Source organism: Dreissena polymorpha, chromosome 6, assembly GCF_020536995.1.
Source record: "Dreissena polymorpha isolate Duluth1 chromosome 6, UMN_Dpol_1.0, whole genome shotgun sequence".
Classification (NCBI taxonomy): Eukaryota; Metazoa; Mollusca; class Bivalvia; order Myida; family Dreissenidae; genus Dreissena; species Dreissena polymorpha.
In genome coordinates this window covers 75099052-75120146 of record NC_068360.1, presented here as the reverse complement: position 1 = coordinate 75120146, position 21095 = coordinate 75099052, and the positions used below count along the sequence as shown (strand labels likewise).

Sequence of the window (21095 nt, the reverse complement as noted above, 5' to 3'; positions counted from 1 at the left end):
CGCACAAAAAGCGCACTTAAATGCACTTTTGAACACTGAAAACGCACATATTAACAAAAAACACACAATTAACGCACTTTTAAGTGCGCTAAATGTGTGTTTTGGTAAAAAGTGCGTTTTTATTTGACAAGGGATGGGATGAAAAATGAAAATGTTTATTTAAAAGAACAAAAACACGTTTGACAGTAATCTTGTACAACAGAAGAAAGAGCTTAAAATTGTACCAACATTGTATAAGGTCAAATACTTTTAATTGAATATTTTCTTCTAGTTTGTTTTAATCTATACTTAGATTTACACCTTGCCTAGCATAAAAATCTTACTTCAACGATATGGGATGAAAAATAGAAAAGTTTTTCAAAAAGAAACAAACCACTTTGGCGACATGTGTGAAAAATGATTGAATGGAATAACGGTATAAAATAGTACAAATTGTACAAAGGCAAAATCCTTTAAAGTACCTCATTTTCGTCTACTTTTTTTAAATCATACATAGATTAACATCTCACCTACAGTACACTCCACGCGTTCCCCTCCGCGGGTTTTTTTCTGCTAGCGAGTGTTCACGCGGCGTTGGAAGAGCGAGGTAAACTCGATAAAACGCTCGGCGTTACGCCGCGTTCGCTAATTCCCGCGGCGTGTATTACTTTAGGCTAGTCGGTAAATGCAGACACTTTCCGTTCTTATCAGTGATCGCCGCGCAACGCCGCGTTAGCAGTGTGCTACTGGACATGCCAAAAAATAAAAACATTGTTATAATAAATTGTTTAAATACTGTAGTACATGTATAAAAAAGATAATTGTATAGAACATTAATACACATAAAAATATGTTTTTAATTCACAGGTACGTCTACAATATGAATTAGTCTAATATAATACATTTGACAAATTAATATTTAAATCAACACATATGACACAAGAATAAATGTTCCGTAAAATTTCCAAATGAGAATAATAATTAGTAATCCGAAACACACTACGATTTTTAATTGTTTACACGACGTTTACAAATGCTTCCAATATACAGTCCTCATGTATATTTCCCGACAAAAGCGCGCGAAAATTATGCTGCAATGTACAAGGTCAAGGTACAACGTATACTCCTGCAAAGCGTGCGTGTATTGATTTTTTTTATACAAACTTTGTAGCGCAGAGAGCATTGTTGATTTCGGTTAAAAGTTTCTTTGGTATTTATTAACGAAATTATATCTCGAATAAGTTCATATTTCCTCTTAAATAATTTCAAATCGAACACGCCGAATCTTTATCGATACGGTATTTTAGTAGAGTAATTATTTTAACACTAATTGTACTGTAAACTGATTACAGAAGACATCTGGGCGGAACTGGATTTTAAGTGTTTGACGTTATGAAAACACGCAAAGCTTGTCTACTGACCTATTGTGTAGACTGCTGTCTGCGGTGTTTTGACAAAAGGGATTAACATGTGTGAATGTCACTCTGCTGATTTGGTCCATAATTACTGGTAAACATTGTTTAGAATGTCGACGCAACAAGAATACAAATGTGAATATTAAATGCAATTATCTACTCAATAGTTCCCTTGTCAAAAAAGTGAGCAAAATCCGGTTATAACCCAGTTTTAAACTGGGTTTAACCCTGCGGTATTGGCACCGAGCTAAAAGCGAGTCTTTTAAACACACTTTTTGCTTACCGACTTGGTTTTATCTGAGTTGAATCTTGGTTTAACTCGCTTAAAGCCAACATAGTGGTTTTTTAACCGTCTTAAGTGGGTTTAAAGTGAGTTTTTTCAGGCATCTGTGTTTAACTCTGTGGTATTTGCACTGTGCTAAAAGCGGGTTTTTCAGACACGCTTTTAGCTTACCGACTGGGTTTTTTAGCTTACCGACTTGTTTTTTTCTGAGTTAAATCTTGGTTTAACTCGCTTTAAACCAACATAGTGGGTTTTTTAACCATCTTAAGTGGGTTTAAAGTGAGTATGATTTTCTACAAGGTGGTTTTTTGAGGTTTTTTAAACATGCTTAGACCAACTTCTGTCTGTGGAGTTGGTTTTAAGTGGGTAAAAAGTGTGTTTTTTATGTGAGCTATAAGCAGGCTAAACACGGTTTTTAAGTGAGCGAAAAGTGAGCTGAAAGCAAGCCTTTGTTAGTTTTTTTCACAGTGAAAACATGCTTTTAACTCGCTTTAAACCTAGTTATTAACAGTATTTTATCTGTGAAAAAAACAAAAGCAATTTGTGGGTTTGGGTAAGTTGATTTTTGTGGGTTTTAACAGTGTTTTAGTGAGTTTTTTTTAAGAAAGTAGTTTTTTTGTGAGCCTTTTGTGGGATTTTGCAGTGTGAAAAAAAAAATTTTGGACTGATATGTTCTAGAAAAATGGTTTTTGTGAAGCAATTACAACAGTTCATTATAAGCCCAATGTGGTTAAAAGGGAAAAAAACACAATGTGTACGAAAATTATGTTTATATGACAAAAATAGTACACCGCAAATTAATACTAACAGATTATTTTTACAATACATTATAAAATAATAGACATTTATGGAAGATTTTAAAGCAAAAGTTTGACCGCAATGGACCACTGCGGGTGGAGTATTTAGACCGCAGCTGCTGCAGAGACCTGGATCACAGCTGTTGGAGGTACCTGAACCGCAGTGGAATGAGGAACCTGGATTTCAGCTTAAGGAGGGACCTTGACGGCATACGGTGTTGGGACCTGCACAGCAGCTACTGGAGAGACCTTGACCGCTAGGGGACCTGGAAAGCAGCCAGTGCAGGGACCTAGACCTGATCTTGGCGGGTGGAGGGACCTGGAAAGCAGCTGGTAGAGACCTGGAAAGCGGGCGCTGGAGCGACATGTAGTTGTTCCATTGATGCTGCTTGTGTCCTTCTCCTCTTGAGCATCTCTTATGCCAGTTGATCTGCAAAGGATTAATACCATATCACTTTCAAAAGGGCAAGGCATTCTTCAAACATGTTGATTGGTTATGTTTTTGTTCCACTTAACTATGTAATATTGCTGTTATGGTAATCTTGTTGCTTTAATAATAATAAATTAAAGTTATTTGCTTGTTGTTTTTGTTTGTTTATTTTTGAAATTTTAATCCCGTGATCACATGTGACTTAGCACTTTTCATCAATTATTAAAAGAAATTGCGTTTGGTAGAAAATGCAGTTTGAAAATGTACCAAGATGCGTGGTCTCATTTGGCTGTGTGGTCTGGTGGCATTGTAAATGCAATAACCTGTATAGTTTACCTCTCAACAAATCGAGCTTTCTTGGTCAAGGACAGGGCGAGGTTTTCCCACTCTTGTTCCCCTCAAGTTTGCCAGCTTGTGCAGGGTAAAAACCAGGTTTAAAAGTCCATACATCAGGCAGGCGATGATGCACATTCTTTCCAAAGGATCTTCCCAACGATGTCAATTTTGCCTTGTGGCAAGAGTTTAACCTTCAAAATTAAAATATATAAGTTCTAATTAAGTAAGAGGGAAAGAAATCCGTTCAGTAATAACCAGAAATAGATATAAATAAAATTTTAGATGACAATAACCATGAAACACAACCATAATTATTCACTGTACACAACATTTACACTTTTTCATGTGTAAGTTTATCTATTTTTGCTTCAAAATGTGTTGTTTATCCTTTAAATTGCAATACAATAACTTATCCATTTACATTTCCCAGTGACAATACATAAATATGATAATGATCATAATTAATTCAATAAACTAAATAAAAAAAGGGGTGAAGAAATGACAATACAAACCTGTTAAAACTGTTCTTCAGTATTCCAAAAACAACAACAGGCAGTTCAACCTCCTTTCCAACCAACTTATTATTGATTTCCACATTGCAGTAAAAAACACATTGTTTTCATCACACAATACTTCATGCTGACAGAATTTCAAGACATTTTACACTACCATTATAAGTCTTTCACTTCTTTATATTAATGTTGCTGAATTAAATTTAGCTCAATATTCAGTTGCTGACACCAGCTTGTTTTTCAAAAGTTGTTGTTTTCAAAAAGATAACTTCCTCAGTGCAATAGCCAATCAAAAGCCTTATATCTTATTCCACACAGCCTTATCTCTAGGACCCCATCAGTAGCCTTATCTACCCCTAGATAATCAGTACCCTGTTTAGCTCTGAATGCCTGACAGATTGTTATCTGTTTATTGTTAGTGGTGTGAAATAAGGGTGTTTTAAGGTATTGTCTTGTTATTTTGTTGACAGTTTATGTAACACAGGTAATGTTTGGCATTTTATTATTTTATTCCAAATTAAGAAAATGGATATGATGGTATCATATGCAAATATCAAAATCTTGCATAACTTATGTACAAAAATAAATAGATTATTTCCAAAATAATGTTTCCAATACCATAATTATTTAAATATGCAGATTTTACAAGTAAATACTGTTTTAAACAAATATAAACAATCATATGAGATTGTTTAAAAAAAAATAAAAAATTAAGACATAAAACAATCATAAGATATTGTTTATAATAAAAACAAACATAAAGAAAAAATTCAAAGTGAAACACAAACTCTTTCATTTTCATGTATAAAACTAAGCTTGACCATTGTTAGTTTTTGTCAGTGATACTTGTTGTCCATCTGTGAACCTGTGATGTTCTGAAAGAGCCATTTTCATCCAATATTCCCAAAAAATTATGGGGAGCACACAAATGTGATTGTAGGACATAAGCCCCCCAGGACAAAACCCCCCCAATGAAAAAATGAACATTTGGACAATTGCCCCCCAGTAGAAATGACGGGTAGGATATAAGCCCCCCAGTGCTTATTTTGCATCTGGATATTTGCCCCCCAATGCTTATTTTAGAAGTGGACATTAGCCCCCCAGTGCTAATATTATATGTTGTTTCCATTAGACTAGTATATCTCTGTATTTGGATTCAGTATTATTTCATATCTCCTTATAATAAAATCATAGAAACATGGATCATTATAATTCGAAATAAAAAAGGTCCAGAAACTCACTTCAATTGCCTAATCTTAGGTAAGACAAACATCTTAAAGAATTTGAATTGTTTTTTAATTAATCAATCAAAAGGATTATCAGTTTGTTAAAGGTGTGACATGTGGCTTTGAAAATATACTTGTTAATGAAAATTAAAGGCTTCTGTATTTAATCAATAAAAAGGATTAAAAGGTGGTGATAACTGGACATGATTATCTGCTCAATCGAGTAATGTCATTTAAAATTAGGCACTGGGGGGCAAATGTCCACGTCTAAAATAAGCACTGGGGGGCAAATGTCCAGATGCAAAATAAGCACTGGGGGGCTTATATTCTACCTGTCATTTCTACTGGGGGGCAATTGTCCAAATGTTCATTTTTTCATTGGGGGGGTTTTGTCCTGGGGGGCTTATGTCTGGATCCCCACAAATGTACAATAGGGACAATGGCAAACAAGCTGTAAAAAAAGCCCCTTTACAATTGACTTGTTTTATTTATGGCTATAAACATCAAACAAAGACCCAGTTGAAGAATTATTGTTTCATTGATGAGTTATATTAATAAACAAAAGACCAACTTGTTGAAAAGTGTGTTAAAGTGAGTCTTTAAGCCTCGTTGCAGCTCTCAACTTATTTACAAAAAGACCAAGTTAAACTCGCTTAAACCCACTTCTGTTTAAAAAAAGACCAACTTCTGTTGTAAAAGACTCGCTTATAAAACAAAAAGACACACTTAAACACACATAAACCAACTCATAAACTAGAAATGGCGCGGCAGAGGCCGACGCGTATCCCCACGCCGAATGTTTGACCTAGGTGTGCCCCAGGGTTGGTAATGGGGCCATGCATAGCTGAGATTGACCGTATTGTCATAAGAGAAGTTCATCATCAACTAGAAGTGAATTGGTGTAGAAATGAAGAAGTTATAGTAAAAGGCAATTTTGGGTGGGTGTGACATATGTGGGCAGGGCGCCCCAGGGTTGGTAATTGTGCCATGCATAGTTGAGATTGACCGTATTGTCATAAGAGAAGTTCAGTATCAATTTGAAGTGAATCGGTGTAGAAATGAAGAAATTATAGTAAAAGGCAATTTTGGGCGGGTGTGGTCTATGTGGGCGGGGCCCCAGGGTTGGTAATGAGGCCATGCATAGTTGAGATTGACCGTATTGTCATAAGAGAGGTTCAGTATCAATTTGAAGTGAATCGGTGTAGAAATGAAAAAATTATAGTAAATGGAATTTTTTGGTGGGTGTGGCCTATGTGGGCGGGCGCCCCAGGGTTGGGATTGGGGCCATGCATAGTTGAGATTGACCCTAATGTCATAACAAAAGTTCAGTATCAATTTGAAGTGAATCGGTGTAGAAATGAAGAAATTATAGTAAAGGCAATTTTGGGTGGGTGTGGTCTATGTGGGCGGGGCCCCAGGGTTGGTTATGGGGCCATGCATAGTTGAGATTGACCCTAATGTCATAAGAGAAGTTCAGTATCAATTTGAAGTGAATCCGTGTAGAAATGAAAAAATTATAGTAAATGGAATTTTTTGGTGGGTGTGGCCTATGTGGGCGGGCGCCCCAGGGTTGGGATTGGGGCCATGCATAGTTGAGATTGACCCTAATGTCATAACAAAAGTTCAGTATCAATTTGAAGTGAATCCGTGTAGAAATGAAAAAATTATAGTAAATGGAAATTTTTGGTGGGTGTGGCCTATGTGGGTGGGGCGCCCCAGGGTTGGGAATGGGGCCATGCATGGTTGAGATTGACCGTATTGTCATAAGAGAGGTCCAGTATCAATTTGAAGTGAATCAGTGTAGAAATAAAGAAGTAAATGTAAAATAACCTAAAAAAATGAGTGATAATTTCTGACGCGGCCCCACCCCAACCGCTATAACTTTTGACCCAGGGGTCAGATCAAAATTCCAAATAGTGCAGGGTCGCACATATGCTCATAGCTACCATGTGTGTAAGTTTCAAGGTTCTAGTGCTTTTAGTGTAGGAGGAGATAGTGGCCAGGACGGACGGACAGACAGACGGACGGACGGACAGACGGACGGACGGACGGCGGAGATAACCACAATATCCCCACCTTTTTTTCAAAAAGCGTGGGGATAATAAAAAGGCTCACTTTTGACACACAAAAAAACGACTTCTTACTGAAAAAAACTCGCTTAAACACACATCTTCTTAAAATAACCAACTTTAAACTCAGTTAAGCACAGTTTAGCGCACATAAAACTCACTTTTATTAGCAAAAACCAACTTCCGCTAAGAAAAACTCAGAAAAAACACAGTTTTATGTTGGTTTAAGTGTGTTTTGGTATGAAAGTGGGTTATTTTTTGACAAGGGTTACCACCGTTTAGCAATCAATGGAATAACCTACAAACAAAGAGAAATTGAATGCATTAGCCAGCAGAGAATTGACTTTGTTCCGACAATTAAAACCATTCCTTATGCATTCGTTGAACGTGTTTACTTGAGTAAGTTATGCCTTTAGACAGGAAGCGGCTTTTCTTTGATTATGTCAAACTGTCAATTCACACAGATTTGCGAGATTTTTAGGGTCCTTGGTCATTTGTATACATGTTCAGTATAGAAAATCACCTGCTAACATGAAAACTTTGGATTAAATTATCAAAATAAAAACAATGTTGCAAACTGTGTTTATATTAATTGTTAAGTATTAGTTAAAAGACGACGTTTTGTGTGTCGTAAATCAACGAGTTTTCTATACAACAACAACTACTTCTACAACCACGTCGGGATTGATCTATCTTGGTTGTTTTTTTTAATTGTAAACATTATACTACATGTACATGTATGCACTTTTAATAAATGTAATTTTATTTGAAAATCAGGAAGTCAAACAAAATTAAATTGATCGTTATCTCGTAAAACGCGGAGTTTCCCCCACGTTGCCAACGCCGAGGGCCGCCGCGTCGGCTTATCAGTTTTGCCGATCGTTAACCGCCGCATCCAAAATCATGCAAACGCCGCGTATAGCGGGATTTTCTTAATCTCCCTCCAGGTCGAAACCCGCGGAGTATGGAGGGAAATTGGGGAAAACGCGTGGAGTGTACTGTAGCATAAAAATCTTACGTTATCAATATGGGAAGCTTAATGAAGATGTTTTTAAAAAAATGCTTCGGGCCTTTGAATTTTTAAAAAATTATCGAAAATGAACGAATCCAGTGTTCTCTTTCGAATTCCGATAAATTAATAATTAATTAGAATAATAACTACCAAAACCTAAAAAATTATCAACACAGAAAATAAATACTTATTTTATTCACACAAAAAATATTCAATATGTCTTTTTTTGGCGACCGACTTTGCTCACTACGTGAAGTTCGTAACGTTGCGCTTTCAGACATTCATTGCTCTGCAAACTGACAACCGAGCACTAAAAACACTAATTAAAACATTAAGATTGTTAATAACAATATCAAAATAATATAAACAGAACAGATCATGCTCAAAATATCCTACAACAATAAATATTAACGACTAATTACGAAGAATAATTGATTGCTTTATAACAAAATGGCTGACAGTTGCTGGAACAGGGAAGAATCTACAGGTACACCGGCATCTCCAAAATCGATGTCACTTGACCCGCATCCGCCGTTAGATATTATCGCATATCGCTATCGCAAAGACAAGAGTTTCCAATCTGTGTTATCTATAGGTCTTTGGTTAGATCAAGAAAATTAAATTGATAGCAATGCATGCAACGATTTGGTCATTTTATTTCATTTGATAATTATTACATACAGGCTTTTTATGCCCCCGGTAAGGTGGCATATAGTAGTTGAACTGTGGTGAAAGGTCAAGTATATGGCTTCAAAGCGGCGCAGAAGGGGGCATTGTGTTTCTGACAAACACATCTCTTGTTTTTCCTTCTTTGAGACCCGCCGAATATCCGCCATTTCCCCAAGATGTATTTTTCCCCTCTTACAGAAATTTTCTCCAAAACAATGATATCTAAAAAAATATATATATTTTTTGTTGTTGTTGTAACCTTTAATTATATGAGTTCACCTGATCCAGTGTAGAGAAAAGAAAAATATTGAATAATTAAATTTTCTGTTGCATTGAATTTGTTTTAAAAACAGTAAAATATGTTAAATTGATTATAAAAGACTTTCCTTATTTTTTGCAATTTTTTCCCCTCGAAAAAGGCCAGGCCCTTTCCCCAAAATCAGAATTTAAAAAAACCTGACACATTATAACGGCTTATTTGAAAACAAAAAGTAAATAAAAAATAGCTGATAAGCATGTGCAGCAATTTTGTGGTATAGGTTCGATTCATTTCAATGCTGGACCCATAACAGACCTATATAGACAATATTTGGTGAATGTCTTTTTGTACTTGAATATATCTGACAAGTTTAAGAAACGTTTACACTGCGAGTCTTGTTCACATTTGTAAACATTAACCCTTTCAGTGCGGGAACCAAATTTTGAAGGCCTTTGCAAACAGCTTGGATCCAGATGAGACGCCACAGAATGTGGCGTCTCATCAGGATCCAAACTGTTTGCTATTCTGATAGTATTCTTTGAAAAAAATCGAAGAAAATGCTAATTTTAGAAATTCTGCAGATGACATTTTAGCAGACGACAAATTATCCAGCATGCAAAGGGTTAGGCAGATTAAGCTAAACATTTTTTTTTACCTTCTATTGCACAATCTCACCCCTTTAAATACTTAAAGATGAACCCACATGAACAAATATTGTTGTTTTTGTTTTCAACTAAAGGGAAGCCGAATTGGAAACCAGATTTCACGACAAATTTATATATACAACAGGGCTCGAAAAATCCACTCGCCCGCTTGTAATTACGTGTAGAAATCGGCTCCTGACAAGTGAATATTCTGGCAGCGCTCATTCTGCAGGGCGAGTGGCATTTCTGGCAGAAAAGATTGAAATTTCAAGTTTGAACACATCTTTACCAAACAAAACAATGTTTAATCGGAGATTAAAAATTAACCGGATGTTGATTATTGCACACTGCGCTATAATTATTCCTGTTCCTGTTACGCTTCCAAATTTTAATGCTAACGCGACATTAACAAATTCTAGCGTCAAATAAAGAGTGCTTTATCCTTTGTCTCAATAAAAAGCGCGCGAAAATTATGCAGACGTGTAGAATGTTGCATGGAAAGTGTGGGTGTATTTTGTGTTGTATTAAAATATGAACATCACGTCAGGCGATTTACGCGTGTTGGACGTTATTTTATCACATCTTTAAATAGTAACAAATGCCAAAATTTATGTGATACTTAAGAAAAATGGCGAATGTTTGTTTTTCTTAGAATTCTTGAGCACTTTTATCATAAATATTATTTACCAATAGAAAATCACAAAATTTATTTCATTTTTTCAATAGATTGCATGGCAAGTACATATTTCAGCAGGGCAAGTGAAAATTTGTAGCTACTCGCCCTGCAGGGCAAGTTGATGAATTTTTTTTTTTTGAGCCCTGTACAAGCAGGATGAACATTTTAAATAGGTGTGGCTGATTAAGGCAAATTGTTTAAGCATTTTAGGCCTTGAATATCACTAACTAGTAATTTTTTCCCAATATCAAAATGTCGAATGAACCCAAAACATGCCAGCAAATGACATTGAACCTAACTTGATCTATGTGAATTTTTTGCACCAGTACAGAGTATATATTGGAGCTGCACTCTGTGAAAAGGGGGTATAATGCATGTGCTTAAAGTGTCGTCCCAGACGACACTTTCCGCTCATATGGGGTTTTTGCTTAGAAGAAGCTTTCTTTAAACAGGAAATATCAGCAAAAGCGGAAAGTGTTGCCCTGATTAGCCTGTGCAGACTGCACTGGCTTATCTGGGACAGCACATAATGCACCTGCATTAAACCCCCCTTTCACAAAACATGGCTCATTTCTGTGTCTGTTGCTCTAAGTGTTACATAGTTTCTGTTCTATAATAGGCAGTACATACATGTATATCATTTGGTTTTTGCAATAAATACCAACTGTAGTGACAAAATTGTTGTCATTACTCTAATGTTCAGGAAGGTCATTAGTAATTTTCCTTTATCAATTATTCTCAGTTATTTCAAATGAGGCATGGAAATGGCTGATAGTTTTTGGAGACGAAAGATTTGTTGCTTTTTACATGTCACAAAGCATTTGTATATGACAAAGCTCTTAGGCGTATATTGCTTAATCGAACCTATATGCCGGCTTCTTGAAAGATCTTTCTTCTTGGAATTAGTACATTATCAAAACTATCAGCCCTTGTGAATGGAAAATAATCACCTAAATTGTTCAATACATTTACAAGCAGTAGCTGTAGCACAATCCAAAATGGTTTCCCAGCAAAGACATAATCTCTCTCAAATGCAGTAAAACATTCATTGATTTTCAGGTCACTAGGTCAAAGGTCAATGTCACGATGACCCAAAATATTAAAATGGTTTCCTGATGATAACTGAAGAACGCTTAGGCCTAGGATCATGAAACTTCATAGGTACATTGATCATGACTCGTAGATGACCCCTATTGATTTTCAGGTCACTAGGCCAAAGGTCAAGGTCACGGTGACCCCAAATAGTAAAATGGTTTCCAGATGATAACTCAAGAACGCTTATGCCTTGGATCATGAAACTTCATAGGTACATTGATCATGACTCGAAGATGACCCCTATTGATTTTCAGGTCACTAGGTCAAAGGTCAATGTCACGGTGACCTGAAATAGTAAAATGGTTTCTGGATGATAACTCAAGAACGCTTATGCCTAGGATCATGAAACTTCATAGGTACAATGATCATGACTCGCAGATGAATCCTATTGGTTTTCAGGTCACTAGGTTAAAGGTCAAGGTCACGATGACCTGAAATAGTAAAATGGTTTCTGGATGATAACTCAAGAACGCTTATGCCTAGGTTCATGAAACTTCATAGGTATATTGATCATGACTCGCAGATGACCCCTATTGATTATCAGGTCACTAGGTCAAAGGTCAAGGTCACAGTGCCAAAAAACGTATTCACACAATGGCTGTCAAGGTCACGTTGACTCAACTTAGAAAAATGGTTTCCGGATGATAACTAAAGAATGCTTACGCCTAGGATCATGAAACGCCATAGGTACATTGATCATGACTCGCAGATGAAATAATGATGAAACTTGACCAGGATGTTTGTCTGGACAATATCTAGGTCAAGTTTGACATTTGGTAAAGATTGAATGAACAGACTCCTCTCAGGTGAGCGAACTAGGGCCATCTTGGCCCTCTTGTAATAAATGTACACATGTAAATAGATTAGTTTTGGGCCCTGAAACCTTTGTCCTTTCTTTGGCTTTGTGAACATCTGAAGTTAAAGTTATAATTCTTAGCTGCAGAAAAACTCTGATCTCCAAGGCATATTACAAAGGCTATTGTTGTTCTTTTGGGATTATCAGGAAACATGTGCTGCGGGGGCATCGTGTCTGTCTATAGTTTCTTATTGATAATCATTTTGTTCATGCTGATAGATCAATAATATATTTTTCATTGGTGATAAATGGAAATATGCATTGGTTGAATACGTTTTTATATTTTATGAAATGACAGTAATATTACTTAAAACAGAAAAAGGCTTGTTTTCGGGTACAATTGAAATGCAATTTCCCCTTTTCCCCTGATTTAACGAAATCTCTAAATTTATGTAATTTGTAAACTTGATCAATAGTTATTACAAAGCAAGCAGCAGTATTGAGTCTGGAACTGAACATTCTCAGTTTGTATTAAATGTTTTTGTCTAAAAACAGAGTTATTGTTGTATAACCCTTTCAGTGCGGGAACCGAATTTTGAAGGCTTTTGCAAACAGTTTGGATCCAGATGAGACGCCACAGAACGTGGCGTCTCATCAGGATCCAAACTGTTTGCTATTCTGATAATATTCTTTGAAAAAAAATCGAAGAAAATGCTAATTTTAGAAGTTCAGCAGAAGACATTTTAGCAGAAGACAAATTTCCCAGCATGCAAAGGGTTAAAGTTGCTCATGTTATGATGTCATGTTTTGTTGCTAAAATGTAGCTGTATATCTTAACAACATTACCCCTCACATGTGTAGGAATTTAACCACTGTAGTGACTGGCATGAGCCTAAATATGTGAATATCATTTTTTACATACATACAACGATAAAGTAATTGTTGTGGCCAGAAAAACTTAAATGTTAACGACATAAACAATTAACAACAATATAATTACCTAGCAGAAATAAACTGACTTAAAAGTAATTGTTAACTCTTTTCTTCTCAGAGTTAAAGTGAAAAAAGGCTTTATGCAACCAGCATTAGACAAGAACAGCCTGCAAATAACTCAAATAATTCGCAGTCTGTTAAGGTTGAATGTTGTTTAAAGCTGCTCAGCATCTTAGGGTTGGAAATTAAGCCTTTAAAACTTGAATCGATGAAGAAAGGTCTTAAATTTAATTTGTTCGGGAATACAAACACATAAAATAAAGTTAAAGATTTGTACCCTAAGTATAGCTGATATTTTTAAGTATGATTGTTGTTTTTTCTCCATCAAATAAGGCTTTAATTAACAATATTTGGCTTGATTAATATTATCGTGACCTCTTTTGAACTACATACATTTATACAACTGGATTGTAACAGGAGCAAAAGAAAGAAGGGACTCATGTATGTTTCATATATATTTATGTACAAAAACACAATCCCTGCTATTGTTTGCTCCTGATACACTCAAATGTAGTTGTTTAAAGAAACAAATCACATTTATTAAGAAATAAATCACTTTTATAAAGAAACAAATCACATTAATAAAGATAACTTTTTTTTTAATGTCCTTTCTTTGATGATCTATAAGGAAATAGTTTGACTCAAAATAAACACAATGATTTAAGTACATAAGGAAGTGCATTATTATAATTGTCTGTTCATATAGCCGGATGCTCGAAGTCCATATTATAATACTTAATACTACTTGGTACACGATTTTAAGTAGAAACTTCATTGGGATTAACTGTATGGTACATGCAGGTGACAATGTTATGTTGTTTGCATATGTTTTTGTGAACTTTATATATTAGGAAATGAAAGGTGTTAATGAATAAAATTAACCAGTCTTTCAGAGGAGTTGAAAATCCTACTTTTTAGATCGGACTATTGGCTGGTGTAGGGTGTCCAACAGGTGATTTCTGGTTAAAAACGTTAGTTTGAAATGACCCATCCTCATGAAACACGGGCTATAATGTTTCTTGTACATGTATGTGGGTTTAAATGGCATTTTAAATAATAATGAATTGATGAAAGAGATCATATTAATATCCATTAACATAATTTTGCTTGTCCTTGAAAGCAAAAAAACACTTTCTATTAATTACAGCTGCACAGACCTACCATCACTCACTTTCAAACCCAACTTACCATCCAGAGGGGATGATCACAATAGTCAGGATGGCGACGTGTATGCCAAGACAGGCATTTTTTGTAGTTTTATTAGCTCGGCGTCTTCAGAGAAAACCCGAGGTATTGTCATAGCCAGCGCGTCATGCCGTCCGCTGTCTGACGTCCGCGTCGTGCTAAATTCTTAACATTGGCTCTAAAATCAAAGTGCTTCCACCTACAACTTTGAAACTTTATATGTAGATGCACCTTGATGAGTTATACATGCCACACCCATTTTGGGGTCACTAGGTCAAAGGTTAAGGTCACTGTGACCTCTATATCTTGACTTTACTCGCTGGAAGATTTTATAGCAGAATGACCTTATTACAGCTCTACTAAGAAAATGTGTAGCGAGTTAAGTCGAGATTTAAAGAGAATTTTAATATGAAATAAACGCTAATCACTTTCTCACTAATATGGGTGGAGAGAGGGCATCATTTAAAATTCAACAGAAGAAATTTAAGATCAAGTGCTGCAATTTTAAACGAGAGCGCCGATGGCGTTTAAAGCATAGGTGCAAGATACAGGGAAGAATGGCGTCACGTGGTATAATGTAGTTCGATATCGCCATCCGCGAATTTCTCAAATCAATAATTTCAAACAATTACCGACTCTTTAAATAGATAATCTTTCCATTTACATCAGTGTTTGAAACGCTTATGAAAAATAATTACCCAAGCCTTTCAAAATTTAAGCACGGACAGATCTGTATCGAACTATTCTTTTCACAAATGAAAATAGACGCTACCCTATTCGTCTGCGTCAAGAATTTGTCGTAAAACTTGTGGTAAGCGTTAGATGCAGACGTGCACAACAGATTGAGTTCTGAATACAGATTTCTGAATGCAGATTTTTATAGAAACTCCTCGCAGCAGTTACTTCCCTTGCTTCGCCCGGTCAGTAACTTCTAGTATAAGGGAGGCCACTGCGTAGGAGATTGAGATTTATAGTGCAGATAGAATGGTTTTACGAACGAAATTTGTTTAAGGTTATAAGAAGATTTTTTGACATAAAACGGTCTTAGAAAAATTCACTAAAAACGGTTTCAGCAATATTCTTGGAAGAAAACGTTAGAAAAACGTTTCCAAAAAAATTTTGTAAGAATGACCATATACTAAATTAAATAGATATTTCGTCTGGTTTTTGATCAGGTAAGGCTTCATAAAGGGCAACCGATCGATGTGGATTTTCGAAATGTGGTATATACCATAAGCATAGGTGCGTAAACGCACCTATGCTAAAAACCGTAAAACACCTTTATTTATCGATGGTAGTGCATATCTAAACTATTTCGCACCTCACTTTGTTCAATTACATTTTTATTAGTGAGAACAAATAGAACAAAGTCGCAATTATTCACACATTCCCATGTACTCGCCATTTTCATTAAAACCGGAAGTGACGTCACAAATCTTCCATTGTTCATGCTCTCAATAACGAAATGGCGTTATAAAGCTTCGGATGTATTATCTGACTCGAAACTTTAGCTAGAAAAAATTGATGGAAAATGGAATATGATAGAGATTATGATGAGCTTTCCGTTCAACCTTGCATGCATGAGTCAAAATTTAGCGACAGTCTGTCAGATGTTTTATGATTCTAACTCGGACAGCGGGGTTAATTTTGTCGATGCTTAAGACAACCATCTTGTTTCCCTTTTCTGCATGTTCTTTGCACCTGAAAAAAATACACACTGAAAATCGAATAACGATTGTTGTGCCAAAAAAAACACGCACAGAAAAAGCACACGATTTTAATAAAACTTGTATAAAAAAGTGTATTAACATAGCACTATATATTGAGTGTCAAAGTTGACATATAGCGCGAAGTGTTCAGACTTCAATCAGTATTATAACAATGGACGAGTTTCCATGTCATGTGCGTTGAGTGAATGTGACATCACAACCAAAATAGGTGGCGGAAATACCCGGGCGGTTTACGGAAAACAAGATCATCGTTTTAAGTATCATAATATTTTTTGCCATTGCTCTTGATGATACCACTCGTTTTAGAATATACATATTTATAAAATAGCATTTTTCATTATAACATCTGCATTTAACCTTAAGGGGTATAATACAACAGCTGTAAATACCTGTTTCGACATTGAGGCTGCCATCTTGACAACCATGATTAACCCCTCTGTAACCACAAACCCATGATGTGTTTATTTGATGTACCATGTATGATCAGTATAAGAAACCTACAGCCCACTCTGAGTTCCCTATTTAATAATAAAGAATACCAAAGAAAGAACAACAATTTATGTTAACAATAACAAATGTTCCAACTAGATTTTCAACCTTTGGTATATCTTGCCATGCCATGTAACATGAAATATTTTAACTGGCACATTACTACAGTCCCAATAGTGTCATATTTGTTTTTGATGTGCACAGGATTCATTCATTGGTTTAGTAAATGGTTGACATGTAAGTGTTACTAATGGATATCAGATTCTGTCTGCTGTGCTAGTAGATATGAAATAATCACCTTAATTGTATAATAGAAACAAATTACTGCTTTGATTTTTAAATCTTTTAAAATGCTTAGATATATAATAAAGACATGTTGTAAAATTAAGGTTTCAATAAATCCTTTTTTAAGTTTATTTATTAAAAATTTAACGGCAAGTATAGTATAAATACAGCTTCATAAAAAACTAGAAATGGCGCGGCAGAGGCCGACGCGTATCCCCACGCCGAATGTTTGACCTAGGTGTGCCCCAGGGTTGGTAATGGGGCCATGCATAGCTGAGATTGACCGTATTGTCATAAGAGAAGTTCATCATCAATTAGAAGTGAATTGGTGTAGAAATGAAGAAGTTATAGTAAAAGGCAATTTTGGGTGGGTGTGACATATGTGGGCAGGGCGCCCCAGGGTTGGTAATTGTGCCATGCATAGTTGAGATTGACCGTATTGTCATAAGAGAAGTTCAGTATCAATTTGAAGTGAATCGGTGTAGAAATGAAGAAATTATAGTAAAAGGCAATTTTGGGCGGGTGTGGTCTATGTGGGCGGGGCCCCAGGGTTGGTAATGGGGCCATGCATAGTTGAGATTGACCGTATTGTCATAAGAGAGGTTCAGTATCAATTTGAAGTGAATCGGTGTAGAAATGAAGAAATTATAGTAAAAAGCAATTTTGGGTGGGTGTGGTCTATGTGGGCGGGGCGCCCCAGGGTTGGTAATGGGGCCATGCATAGTTGAGATTGACTGTATTGTCATAAGAGAAGTTCAATATCAATTTGAAGTGAATCGGTGTAGAAATGAAGAAATTATGGTAAAGGCAATTTTGGGCTGGTGTGGTCTATGTGGGCGGGGCCCCAGGGTTGGTTATGGGGCCATGCATAGTTGAGATTGACCCTAATGTCATAAGAGAAGTTCAGTATCAATTTGAAGTGAATCCGTGTAGAAATGAAAAAATTATAGTAAATGGAATTTTTTGGTGGGTGTGGCCTATGTGGGCGGGGCGCCCCAGGGTTGGGATTGGGGCCATGCATAGTTGAGATTGACCCTAATGTCATAACAAAAGTTCAGTATCAATTTGAAGTGAATCCGTGTAGAAATGAAAAAATTATAGTAAATGGAAATTTTTGGTGGGTGTGGCCTATGTGGGCGGGGCGCCCCAGGGTTGGGAATGGGGCCATGCATGGTTGAGATTGACCGTATTGTCATAAGAGAGGTCCAGTATCAATTTGAAGTGAATCGGTGTAGAAATAAAGAAGTAAATGTAAAATAACCTAAAAAAATGAGTGATAATTTCTGACGCGGCCCCACCCCAACCGCTATAACTTTTGACCCAGGGGTCAGATCAAAATTCCAAATAGTGCAGGGTCGCACATATGCTCATAGCTACCATGTGTGTAAGTTTCAAGGTTCTAGTGCTTTTAGTGTAGGAGGAGATAGTGGCCAGGACGGACGGACAGACAGACGGACGGACGGCGGAGATAACCACAATATCCCCACCTTTTTTTCAAAAAGCGTGGGGATAAATACACATAGTTATTAAAAGTTTAACTTAAGACAAGTAAGTTGAAATATTAGTAAAGAATGAATATTTTAACAGGAAAGAGTCCGTTGGAGAAAATTATTCAGATGAAGTGATCTTGTTACTATCATGCATTTTATCACTCCTCTATCTTGTATAGCGTGGCATAAAAAATTGATCGAATTATCAATATAAATATGATATAAACATGGCCACATGAGTTTATGTTTCTGTGAAGACCCATCAAACCAGATAAATTTCCCTCAATAATCCTCATGGATTGAAGCAGAGACTGTCTATAACCATTTCAAGATAACCAAAAGGTTAGGAACATGATCTTCTGTAATGGGATAAAATAGCTTCTGGAATGTAAGTGGGCGATGGTTATTTGAAACAATTATATGTGAGCCTGAGGCCAATATTGTGTTTAAAGCGTAAGCAATTTTTCCAATATTGGATGTAATATTTTATTTTTTTCACTGATGACTATGGGCTTGATATCTGTGAACTGTAAGGGATTGAGCTCACATCGGATTCATCTGTGAATAGAAGTGTTAACAAATATTGGGGTCGTATTGAATGTGTTAATCTGCTATAATGTTCAATGACTGCATTTTATTATCACATGTTCAGAGGTTATCCTTGTTTATACAAGAGGTCATTAAAATATTAAATGTTGATGATGTTCAACAGAGTAAATGGTTTTGGTATACAGATGTGTATGAGGTAATGATTGTGATGTAGAAAAGGTTAGATGAAATATTTTTGATGTACAAAAGAGTAATCGGATATGTGGTAATGTTTGTGATTTACAACAGAGAAAGAGGTTATGTTTGTGATGTACAGGAAAAAGAGGTTATGTTTGTGATACACGGGAGAAAGAGGTAATGTTTTTGATATACTGGAGAAAGAGATAATGTTTGTGATATATGGGAGGAAGAGGTAATGTTTGTGATATACAGGAGAATGGGGTAATGTTTGTGATATATGAGAGAAAGAGGTAATGTTTGTGATATATGGGAGAAAGAGAGGTAATGTTTGTGATATAACAGATTAAAAGGTAATGTTTGTGATATAAAATATTAAGAGGTAATGTTTGTGATGAACAAGAATAGGAGGTAATTTTTCTGATTAGCAGACATATATTATAATGTTTTTAATATATACGAGTAAGTGGTAATGTTTGTTATGTACAACAGTAAGTGATAATTTGTGTAATGTTTGTGATATACAAAGAGTAAGTGGTAATGTTTGTGATATACAAAGAGTAAGTGGTAATGTTTGTGATTTACAAAGAGTAAGTGGTGATGTTTGTGATTTACTTAAGAGTAAGTGGTTACAATGTTAGTTAAATACACAGAGCTCCAGATAAGGATTTGTGAAATTAGTAACGGCACTGCCACTGACAGAAAGAAAATGAGTAACGCTTAAAATCAATTAGTACCTGAACTACCATTTCAAAAAATACAGGTAGTACTGTACTACCAGTGTTTTTGGATATTGAAGGGTGTATAACTGACTTTACAGAAACATAAGCAGCAATTATAATTAATATATGTAGTTCTTAAACAGTTACTGTATTAGGTTTTCCATTCTGAATTATGATGCAAATACAACTACACATTAAAACTCATGACTAATACTATTTCTTCATTTTTCTTGACAAGAAAACACAAGCCAACTAGAAAAATAAGTAAATGAACACTTATTTCACTGTCTCATCCGTTTTCCATCATGTTTTCTAACGTTTTAAGCCACCAATGCAATCAAATCGTTTAATATCGGGGTGACAATGTCTTTTTCTGGGTTTACAGATTTAATGTCAGGATGGTTAGACGACACCCCGTATGTAGTCATTATATGACAACAAAGTGTTGTTTTGAACCGCTTTCGGATAAGCCGGCATTCCATTGCGCGCAAACATATTGTTTTTGACGAATTTACAAATGACAGGAAATCACGCGACAGAATAGACAATAATATATGAACCCAGTCTACAACTTTTCGGTAATTTAAATTAACGAAAAGCACCGTTAGGTTAGAGACCAACAAATCAAGCCGCGCTGACGCAGACGAATCGGTACGGCCAGATTTTTTTTGTAAATCCGTAAAATGGATATTAAAGTCGTAATTGTAGGTCAAGTTTATAAAAATAAATGCGTAAATCTTCATGAAAAAGGCGTACTTACGGTTGTACGGCCCTTATCTGGAGCTCTGATACATAAAATTATGTTTTGATATTTTTGTTGAAAGAATACAACCTTTTGTCTGAGAAATGATTTAAGAGCCTCTTTATTGAATGCATTCCAATTTAATAGCAGGCAAAATAAAATAACATGTGGAAGCCAAAATATGCTTGTTGTTGAATACATAGTACCATGCAAATGTTGACATTTGAGGAATGTATTTATGTGTGCCTGACCCTGACAAAATACTGTGGCAATCGGCAGGTAATCCATTATAGCATGGAGTTAAGGGCCTTTGTTCACACAAGTATTAAAATGAAGAAAATACTCTTTAAACAGTAATTTTTTAAAAGGGTAATTCAGTTCAATACGGCATGTATATTTAACACCTTTATAAACACAAATGTTCATTAAGAACAATATACATCTCCTAAGCAACATTTGCAACCTGTTCATATTCAGACTCTGGAGTATTTTTCTTGGGTCGAAGTCTACTCTTTATTCTTCAGTCTATTAACCC

General features: G+C 35.7%; 1 protein-coding gene and 1 long non-coding RNA gene across 5 annotated transcripts in view; one reads left to right on the top strand and one right to left on the bottom strand.

Moving 5' to 3' along the window:
• Positions 1-1963: 1963 nt before the first annotated feature.
• On the bottom strand, positions 1964-4651 carry LOC127834132 (uncharacterized). The gene is made up of 3 exons (XR_008027824.1): positions 3753-4651; positions 3241-3431; positions 1964-2904 (listed from the first exon to the last, which is right to left on the bottom strand). It is a non-coding gene; the product is annotated as an uncharacterized LOC127834132 (long non-coding RNA).
• Positions 4652-18682: 14031 nt separating this feature from the next.
• LOC127834131 (sodium/hydrogen exchanger 1-like) overlaps positions 18683-21095 on the top strand; it is a 76699-nt gene continuing 74286 nt past the window's right edge. For 2 of the 4 annotated variants that reach the window (XM_052359763.1, XM_052359764.1), the window contains exon 1: positions 18960-19115. In XM_052359763.1, the coding sequence (XP_052215723.1) occupies positions 19063-19115 (53 nt within the window). In that variant the 5' untranslated portion in view covers positions 18960-19062. Of the gene's footprint in view, positions 18759-18959; positions 19116-21095 lie in introns of those variants that run through there. The other 2 variants (XM_052359761.1, XM_052359760.1) reach the window with 2 other exon arrangements.